The 10,456-nt window shown below is 35.5% G+C and overlaps 2 protein-coding genes across 2 annotated transcripts; both read right to left on the bottom strand.

Moving 5' to 3' along the window:
- Window positions 1–248: 248 nt before the first annotated feature.
- Window positions 249–3,961, bottom strand: LOC118738251 (NPC intracellular cholesterol transporter 2-like). The gene is made up of 3 exons (XM_036469177.1): window positions 3,892–3,961; window positions 1,410–1,520; window positions 249–1,346 (listed from the first exon to the last, which is right to left on the bottom strand). Exons 1-3 carry the CDS (start codon window positions 3,959–3,961, stop codon window positions 1,039–1,041), a joined length of 489 nt encoding a protein of 162 aa, XP_036325070.1. The 3' UTR covers window positions 249–1,038.
- Window positions 3,962–5,370: 1,409 nt separating this feature from the next.
- LOC118738250 (NPC intracellular cholesterol transporter 2-like) lies at window positions 5,371–6,029 on the bottom strand. The gene is made up of 3 exons (XM_036469176.1): window positions 5,960–6,029; window positions 5,715–5,825; window positions 5,371–5,651 (listed from the first exon to the last, which is right to left on the bottom strand). Exons 1-3 carry the CDS (start codon window positions 6,027–6,029, stop codon window positions 5,371–5,373), a joined length of 462 nt encoding a protein of 153 aa, XP_036325069.1.
- Between the last annotated feature and the right edge of the window lie 4,427 nt (window positions 6,030–10,456).

Below are 10,456 nucleotides of genomic sequence, written 5' to 3'. Positions count from 1 at the left end.
AAAATACTCCAGGTTTTTCTCTGTCTAGATTGCACCTATTGTATTCGACTAAAGCTCTACTCAGTATTGCAGCGGACGACGGTTAAGCGGTCGACGGTTAACCGCAGTCAAAATTAAAACTCACAAAGGCATATGGAATGGTCCATAATTGCGGCCGCAGCGTTTTTACCGCCGACGTTTTCGGTTGATTTAAATTTATTTATATTTTTACCGCCCAGCGGGTTAATTTAGTGTTGATTGTAGTAATTTTTATTATTTTTACAAGTTTGCCAATGTGTTCATCCATATTTCCAGAAAATCTATGTACATACACGCACGTACCGAAAAAATATTTAATTTTAATGATAATTTTCAAATCAAAATGGCAACTGACGGAAGCCGTCGTGCGCCGCAATTGTGTTTACTCTGACAGATTTCACTGCGGCAACTGTTCAGCTGTTCACTTACCGCAGATCGATTTACCGTCGTCCGCTGTATTTCTGGGTAGAGCCTAAATCTTCCAGTGAAAATGTACAAGAGAACGCGAAGCATTTTCAACAGATCTATGATCTAGATATGGGCAATGAACTCATTCTTTGGTACAATTTATGGAAAAAAGAGAAAAAGAACTTGTCCGAAGAAGATAATCGGGATGTTGAAGTTGTAGATCTATTTGAAGAAAAAAAAAAACGAATTTCTACCAGCGATAAATAAGTGTATTTCCATTTTGAGTGCTTTTTCATGCACAACAGTGACTGTGGAGCGATCGTTTAGTACATTTCGCATAGAAAACTCGTCACCGAAAACCGCGAGATGATTCAGAACGAGACAATCGAAAAATTGGTTAAAAATCCGAGATGCTTGTTATTAGCGTAAAATTGATTAAATAAAAAATTAACAAGTATATTTTGTTTAGCCCCCCGCTCCCCCTTACAACAGATCCTGGCTACGCCCTTACATACTACATACATACGTACATACTATGGTATATTCTTTAACTTTTCTACATCTTTCTCTTTACTTTTAGAAATTAAATATCGTTTGTACATTTATGTATATTCAAGCGGTTTCCAGCTGCCTTGTCCCCGAAGACTTTCGAACCTTTATGTCAGTTATGAAGCAAGCAACGGAGTCGCTGTTTTCATCGACCAGATTCAATTTTACCTTTACGCTGATTTCCGGATAAGAAGTATCCACTTCAAAATTGAAGTTATATACAACATCCTCGGTTTTATCGATGGGACAATTGGCACCATACAACAAATTGCTGCACACATCGGCCAATTCAGTGGGCAGTGGATAGGGTACAGTGATACCTAAGGCGGTGGCGTACACATCAGCGGAAATTTGCTTGGTGTTGTCCCGGTCTGTAATATAATTTAAAATTAATACAATTAAATAATCATTGACTTCTTGTTTTTAGAACTTACTGCCAACAAAGTGCACCTGCATCACCACCGTGGAACCCTTAAGAACAGTGCATGGTATCTCTTCGCAGCCCTCAACATCAACGCTAAGTGGGAATGGCTCACCATTTTTACCTGAAAAAAAGAAAGACAAAAAAGTTATTTAATAATCAAAGGTATACGTAAATACTAAGCATGATCCTTCGCTCGTACGCAACAAAAAGTTATATCTACATTAGACCATACCAGAACAAATAACGTTGGAACTATTTTTGCAAGGCAAATAAAATATTTAGAGGTCGCTCAAAGCGCTCAAAGTTTTTCATGCGTTTTATAAATATTTTTTTTGATTTCCAAATATAAAAATTGGCCCCCCAATGTACATACACATGTAGAAGTCAGCCAAAATTGTAACAAGATCCGCCTAGTTTGGAAAAAAAAGCTCGAAACCGCCTTGCAAAAATATATATTTTTTTTGTTTGTAAGGAGGTACGGTCTAATGTATATAAGTACATGTGTACATATATAAAGTCTAACAACGAAACTAAGATAAAAGAACTTCGACTATTCGAGACGTTACGGTTGTTGCCATTTAATACACCGAAACATTTTCATTACTTAGTTCATTTTTCCAGCAGGGCGTGCTTTATTTTATATGCTTATATTAAGCTTGTTAGTTCATTGCATTAATCGATGAGATTAGAAAATTATGAAGTTACGCAAAAAGTCGAACGAAGTATCAAAACCATAAATTAAAACGAATTGAGTCATTTTCCTAACTAGGCCGCGAGGCTTAAATTTTTGATAAAAAATAAAACCATATGTCAGAAGTGGATTCATAGAGGGGCTATTTAGTTCGGCGTTCAGCAAACAGGTATTATATAAACCGTTCATGCATTCGTATGCATACATATGTACACATGTACATAAATCCATACATTGTAAGTACATATTTCTATATCTAATACCTGTGGAACTTACACATTGGGCACAGCCCTCATGAGGTCCATAATGCTGTATGGCAGTTCTTCTCGCCCTTTTTTCGCGTACCACCTATGAACAAAGTGAGGTATGTATATATATGGACCATGCTCGAAAATGCAATAAAAAATTTAACTTGCAATACAATTCTCCGTTTGCTGATCACTGAGGATATGGAATAATACATTTCATATAATCCAAAAGAAGTAGAGACTAATGGCTTTGAAATAGTTTAATATATTTTTCCTATTTATTTCTATACTGGGCTATAAAAGTCACAAATCTCTGATGGAAAGAGTTGATCTTGTGCTTACATATTCATGAAATCGACAAACTAATATTTGACTTCTTTAGCCTTTCTGCTAAATTTTCAGCTTGATTTGAAATTAGCTGATCTGCCATTTATATCATGCCATATCAGGGCTCACAAAACACTGCGCGATAGTCGGAAATTCTCACTTATCGAAGGGTTAAATTCTCTAGAATTTTGGAATACTGAGAATGATAGTAGTTTTAAATCAACATTACTCCACGGCCGCTGTGGCTGTGTGGTTAGAGCTACGTACTACCACTTCGTAGCACCTGGTTTCAATCCACGGTTCGAGCAAAATCTAAATTATAAGAATATTTTCTAAGAGCGGTCACCAATCGGCAGGCAAACCTCCGAGTTTACATATTTCTGCCTTTAAAATGCTTATCATGAAACCACTTGTCGTTCGAATACGGCGTAAAATTTTAGGTCTCCCATTTTGTGTTATAACTACAGGATGCACACTGCAAATTAGAGCATATTCTCGTCCAAACATCTAGCTAAATTTTGTGTGCCAAATGTTTACATATTTTTATTTTTATAGATTTTATAACACAGCCACATTAAAAATATGTAAGTGTCTTGTTTGGGGAATCAGACTATCCTTTCCTTATGTATTTTCATGCGCTGAATATGAATCTGAAGCCTGTTTTTTGAGGTTTGGGTAAAATGCCGACGTGATGGGGCAAACGGGACTTCAACCAAGATCAAAGTGAAGACACCTAATGTATGTATGTATTTATTTTTTCTGAAACTACCTACTCTGGTGATTGTTGAGAGGTCTCTGAAGACAGAACTAATGTTTGATATCGATAGCATAAAGAAAATCGCTAAATTATTTAACTTGACCTTGCAATAATATCCCAGTGGTATTCATATAATAATATCTACTGTTAAGTGGGTCATGTATTAATCCCTGTTCACTCCAAGTCTAATCCTTAGTTAGTATGTAGTAAGGATTACTACAGAAAGTAGTAAGGACTAGACATGGACATTAGACAAAGATTAGAGACATGAACCTTTTAACAGTAATGTTACTTAATACGAGGTTTTTTAATTTTGAGTTGTGTCGCTATTACAGAGAACCATCGATATGTACACTTGTATAATGTAATAATTATGTAAGTATAAATACGCAAAAGTTTTAGTATTTTCAGAGTTTATAATAACGATTATTTACACCATGGTCGTTAATTTCATTCACATTTCACTTACACTCTTTTACATTTGTTGCCGATGCAGTTGCCAAGAAGAGAGCGAAACATACAATTGTCAAACGAAACATATTTGAAGTTACTAAACTTATTTTAAAATTATTTAAATAAAATATTTCTTTATTTATCAAATATGTGTAGTGATGTTCGGCTGCGAGTCACAACTCAGACTGCCGGTAAAATGCCGCTATAACTAAATTTAATACTTTCCTAAATGGATTACATATATACATACTTTAATCGCAAATATTTTGTCCATAAATAATAGTAGATTTGGCTGAATATTAGTTAAAGTGCAGGTGTTCCATTCATTAACAATATAATTTGCAGGTGTTCCAGAGGCACTTATCAGCGCCAGCTATAACTAACGGTCGCTTTTGATAAGTACTTTTTGTAAAATTACTATTTAGCAAGACATGGTAGGAGCTGCTTTTCGTTTAGCGTTTATTGCTACTTTGGAAATTTACTCTTTTTTAGTTTTTTTCCTGAGCACAATTTACCACTGAATTTGCGTACTCTTGCTTCTCTCTACCAGGAGAGTTCATTTTATAGTATTTAACTCAGAAAACGAGTATTTTTTTTAAATACGAGGCTTTTTCGTGTTTAACGGATTACGGCAGATGTGATAACACCGAGCGACAAAATCCAAAATATTTAGAAACACAAGAAGCAATCAATATATTCACAAAACGGTGGGTTAACTATAGTAAAACTGGATTTTTAGTTTTTTCTCTGAAGTCTGAATTTTTTCTAAAAGGACTTTGTATTTCCAGTGATATGATTAATTCCAAAAATTATTTTGAAAATTTCAGTGCTGTGTAAAATAACAATATGGGTACCAAATCAAAGAGAATATTCCGTAGATTAAAAAAAAAATAGAATTTTTTTATTCCTTGGGACGAACACATACTAAAAAAACTCGTTTAATTAATTTTATTTTTTTAAGGTAATAAAGTTAGAAGCATGAAATTCAAAGATGTGGGCGTGTGTATGTTAATCCTTAAAGAATATATATTTTTTTTTTTAAATAAATATCGAAAATTTACAAGAATATTCAAGGGCAAAATTTGAAAAGGACATTTTCCTTACCCATTCGTTTATATACATAAAAAAGTTATTCTTTTTTAATTCTACAGGTTTTTTTTTCATTTGGTATCCATTTTGTTATTCTACATTGCACTGAATTTTTAAAATAATTTTTTGAAGTAATCATATTTTTCAAATTTCAAAGTCCTTCAGAGAGAAGACTAAAAAGGCAGTTTTACTATTGTTGGCCCATGGTTTCGCGAATGTACTGATGATTATTTTTTTTAATTGGCTATCGTACGATATAATACAATATAAGAAAAACCTAATTTTTGCTTGGTACTTACACAGTTCTTTTTTATTATGCAATAACATTAATTTTAGATACATATACGTATATACATCTCAAACTCGGTACCTAATTTTCAACAAAATCTTCCAATGGCCAAGATTCCTATGCCTTCTGTACCTTTATATCGGTAATGAAACAGGCAACAGATTCGTCGTTTTCGTCAACTAAATTCAGTTGCACCTTCACGCTGATTTCCGGATATGAGGAATCAACGTCAAAAATAAAATTGTAGCTCACATCCTCGGACTTTTCGATGGGACAAGAAGCGCCATACAATAAATTGCGGCAAACATCGGCCACCTCTTCGGGCAGTTCATAGGGCACCGTGATGCCCAAGGCGGTGGCATGTACAACGGCTCTTATTTGCTTAATATTATCGCGAGCTGAAATATAAAAAGTTATAAGTTTTAAAAACATTCGAGTATTTTTACGATTTTTGCGCTTACTGCCCACAAAGTTGACTTTCATTAGCGCTCTTCCGCCTTTGACAACATTACATGGTAGCTGGTCACAGCCCTCGATGTCAACACCAAGTGGGTACGGCTGACCATTTTTGCCTGCAATCACGCATTTTTAATTAAATAATATGTACTTAAATAAATATTTACATTAATAACAGTTTAACGAATAAACGACGTTGCCTAAAATTATGTATGTTGACTTCTTGTTAACTTTTGATTATCTTACTTACATTGCCTAACATTAGTAGCCGATGCGGAGGCCAATAAAAGCGCAATACACACAGTTGCCAAACGATCCATTTTTACTCGTCCTTTCAATGCAATTACTTTTTAATATAAGAAAAAAATATTTTTAATTTAAAAATTGAAAATATCAGTCTTATAGCAACCACCGAAGGGTGCCTGCGAGTGCAACAACTAAGAATGAAACTTAACCGCCTCAATTATGCAGCTTAAATAGTTGGGTAAGTTGGCACATTGTCTTATTGCATATGAAAAACTTAAGTATATCCATATGTACATTAGGGTGGCCCAACATTTTTTCCCCCCAGATCTGAAGAATATCAAAAACAAGGTGACAGGTATTTTCTTTATTTTGAAATCGATTAATATTTACCCGTTCTTCCGTAGCTTTGAAGTTTCCCATGTATTTTACATGGGGCGGATACAGTTTTTGGTAAAATTGCTATAAAGTCCTTATAAATAAACATTTTTTGATCGAATAAGACTACTTCTCTTCAGAAGTATTCAAAAAATAACACTATATATTTTATTGACCTTTAAATAATTTTAAATTTTCAAATATCTGGTTACCATATTTTTCAAATTTTTTTTACCACAAACCTACAGAAAACTTCGAGTAGAATTCAAAATAGGATAAAACACATCCATTGAGCTGTTCGTGCGTGATGTGGTTATGAAAACTTAAAATCACTAATTTTTATATATAACCGATAGGATTTATCGGCTATTAAAACACACTTAGTAAAATTTTTGTGTTAAATAAAAAAAAAAAATTATTTTTTGACGATTTTATAGCAATTATGCGAAAAATGTATTTTCCCCATCTAAATTATATATAAACTTAAAATAACTAAATTTTATATATAAGCGATAGGATTTATCGGCTACTAAAACACACTTAGTAAAATTTTTGAGTTAAATAAAAAAAAAATATTTTTTAACGATTTTATAGCAATTATGCGAAAAATGTATTTTCCCCATCTAAATTATATGGGAGGTTTCAAAGCTCCGGCGGCATGGGTAAATATTCACCGATTTCTAAATTAAAAAAAAAAAACGTTTCTTCTTATTTTTTATATTCTTCAGATCTGGGGGATGGCAGGGAAACTCAAAAAAAGGTGGATTTTCCTATGTATTTTTGGGCCACCCTAATGTTCTTACATATGGATGTACTTACATAGACCTCCCCCGGATGCAGGTGTTAAACACCTGTATTTGTTTATAGTTTAAGTCAACACATATAACTAAAACCTAAAACCTATTGGGGAAGAAGAGACCTGACTTTCGGCCAAGTGTTCGGTAAGGCAATTGTCATTAAATGTTATTTATGAACGTAGTTATTGTAAGTTCACTTTTAATTCATTAGTTTCCTCGAAAACAGCAAAGTTACACATATCAATGATAACGACTCACAGAATACATACTTTCCTCTTCTGACTATTTGCCTCATAAGTACTGGGGCTATGTACGAACCGAGTTTGCACATAAAAAAGCCCTGTAGACTGAGTGGTTTACGTGGTGCCAACTCTTACCGATATGACGAAAACTCGGTCAGACCGAGATTATGTCTTATAGTGTCTTATCACTTCACTGTCTAGGCATGCACAGTGCTGCTGTCAGGACTTGATGCGGGCCCTCGAAACTAACTTTGAGATGGACTGGGAACGCTATCGCTGCGCGCAAAGAAAGCATAAGAAGCAAATACGCTCTTCGAAAAGGGCCTGTTTTAAAGAATACTGCAGCGGAATTGAATCCTTGGTCAAAAAGCTAAACTGTTAAGGACCAAACTACATAACTGAGTTAAATTAAGACGTCTGATGGCTCTTTCATCGAGACTAGGATTTATACTCTCTCTCGCTCTATGCTTTCAGAAATTGCCTGGAAATCAAGTTATGGTTGCACCTTCCTCTCCCTCGATAGGAGAGTGAAGGAATGCGAGAATCACTGAGACGAGATACAACGGGTTTGTTGCCAGAACTGTAGCGAGTGAAGATGCCATAAGATATGCTAGTGAATCTCCCGGTCCTCTTGTCACTATTAATGATTCTGATATCTACGCCCAAGACTTTGCGGACGATGTAGCCTGTCTAGTCACGGGCCCATATCTATCGGCTGTTCGCAAGAAAGTACAAACAATAGTGCATATGATTGACACTTGGTGTAATGGAAAAAGGTTTACCGCTAACCAAACCAAAACTAGTGTTGTGGTCTTCACCAGAAGAAAAGGGACTTAGACTTCCACCGAATATGAAGTATCTAGGAGTAATCGTGGATATAAAATGATCGGTGAAATCTCAAATGGAAATGTAAACGGGTCTTTGGAAAAACGTGGGATCTCCTCGATGCCGAGATCCTTCTCCACTTTCCCAACCTTTAGCGTGTTGTGGTTGTTGTCGGTAAGATTTCGCTTTTTTGGGGCAAAGCTATACGCTTATACGCTCAACACCTTCCAGTCATACGTCGCCGTGTCGGTGTTATGGCTTTGTAGTAGACGCAGCACATGTCCCGTTTTCATCTCACGAGGAATGTGCACCGTAGCGTTCAGGATCGACGGAATTTGGATGCGATCTACTATCTCGACAGATGCCCCATTCCATAGGCGTTGGAGGTCTTTCACCGCTACCCTTATCCATGCTAACGAGGGATCATCTTTACAACTTTTCATTTTGACGCCGCTGAACCAATCTGCTTTGTTAAATATCGGCATAGGTGCCTTCGGCTCACAGTGGTCGCCTTTGTAGGGAGAGGTGGCTAATATTCAATTTCTCAGAAATGGATGAACCTATCGAAACTAAATTTTTCACATAAGTGTCTCATTATAAGACTCACCTTTCGGGTAAATTATAAGCCAATATGCTGTAAGCCACGCCCACCGCTGACGCAAATATTTTTCTTTAATTTTTTTAATTGATGTATGTGGATAAAATGCGAGTCTAACAAAAGGACTTTGGGAAAAGAATAATCTGGAAGATCTACGATCATTTCCTGTATGGGTGTGTCGTACCGCTTGTTCAGTATGAATCGCATAGTCATATTTTGCATTTTTTTTAAGTTTATCTCTTTGTGCGTCGCTAGCTATAAAAAAGATCGTTGGACGTGTGGTTCTACCATATATCTGTATACCAGGGTCTTTATGGATGCATACGTGGAATTTTCATCAGATCAATTTTTGCACTATTTTATTTACTCTATATTCAATATGTTCCTCAAATTATAGGTGTCATCGGTACTTATGTTAAATCTCCTAGATATGATCAGATACTTTTTCCTTCACATTTAATTGCAGTCTGTTTACCCACAACCAAGGTACATTGAACAGGTAGTATCAGTAGAGCAGCTGATTTGATTTATTTTCAAATTATTTGGTAATTATTTTTTTCTCACAAAAATTCTGAATTGTTAAAATCCATTTGCATGTGAAACCTTTTTCCATACAAAACAAGCGATTGAATAGCAGCTTTTGGAACGTTCGCCCAACTCAGCAGCACAACCGCTGATTACTGGCCCTTGTAAAGGATGGATCAATGCTTCGAGAAGCAAACAAATTTACTAGGAAAGAAAGTTGCAAAAATTTTTATTTTTTCCAATTTCATTTTTTTATTTTTTATAATTTTTTGTATTTCACATGGCACGCTTTGATTTAGAAGAAAAAATTCAGAACAGTTTTTGACACTTTCGATACCAGTAGCAACAACAAAATACACGCAAATGTTGTTTTTGCTCTACTGATACTACCTGTTTAATGTGCCTTGCCCACAACCATTTGTATAGACAATCAAGATATTCTGTCACTGATCGTTAGAGAGTGTAGTCAAGCGAACAGTTTACCTCACAATGGATGCATAAAAACTAAGCAAATTTAAGACCTTTGGTTTCCCTTTATCCAAGCTAAGTTGGTTTTGAAATCGGACAATAACCACGCCCACCTCCCATATAAAAGTATTTTCTTGAAATGCAAAAACTACAAATTGTTGAATGTTGAAATATGAATTTTTGGCAAATGGGCGTGGCACCGCCCACTTATGATGAAATTCTAACTCAATTTTGACAGCTAAACTCATTCTCACTCTTCCTGAATCGCAAAATGAAGAGTGCACACAATTTTTAGTGTACACTGGAAAACTCACAGTTACAGAATAGAGCCCCAGGGCCCACATAAAGTTCCAGCAAATGTTGCTCTACGCAATTCCCGATCTGCGGTCGTCGCATTTTCAAACCTCCGAGGGAACTTCTGCCATGGAATCGCTTCTCATAACAACCATTTGCCGTTCGGAAGCGACCTAGAACTTTAGGTCCCTTCATTTGCGTGACAAGATCAATACGCACATTTTGGATAACATGATGCCTAACTCGTTTTTTGCATGCATTCAAGAACCTAGCGAAAGGGCAGATAACTATTATAGGAGAATGTATTGAAAGCCTGAAAGAATGTGTAATAGTTTTCAAATTTAGCAACGGTTAGGCCCGATTTCAGATGGCCTACT

This window comes from Rhagoletis pomonella, unplaced genomic scaffold (assembly GCF_013731165.1).
Source record: "Rhagoletis pomonella isolate Grant_MI unplaced genomic scaffold, Rhpom_1.0 Rhpom_scaffold_00004, whole genome shotgun sequence".
NCBI lineage: Eukaryota > Metazoa > Arthropoda > Insecta > Diptera > Tephritidae > Rhagoletis > Rhagoletis pomonella.
Note: the sequence above shows the minus strand (reverse complement) of the source record. Positions and strands in the feature narration are given on the sequence as shown.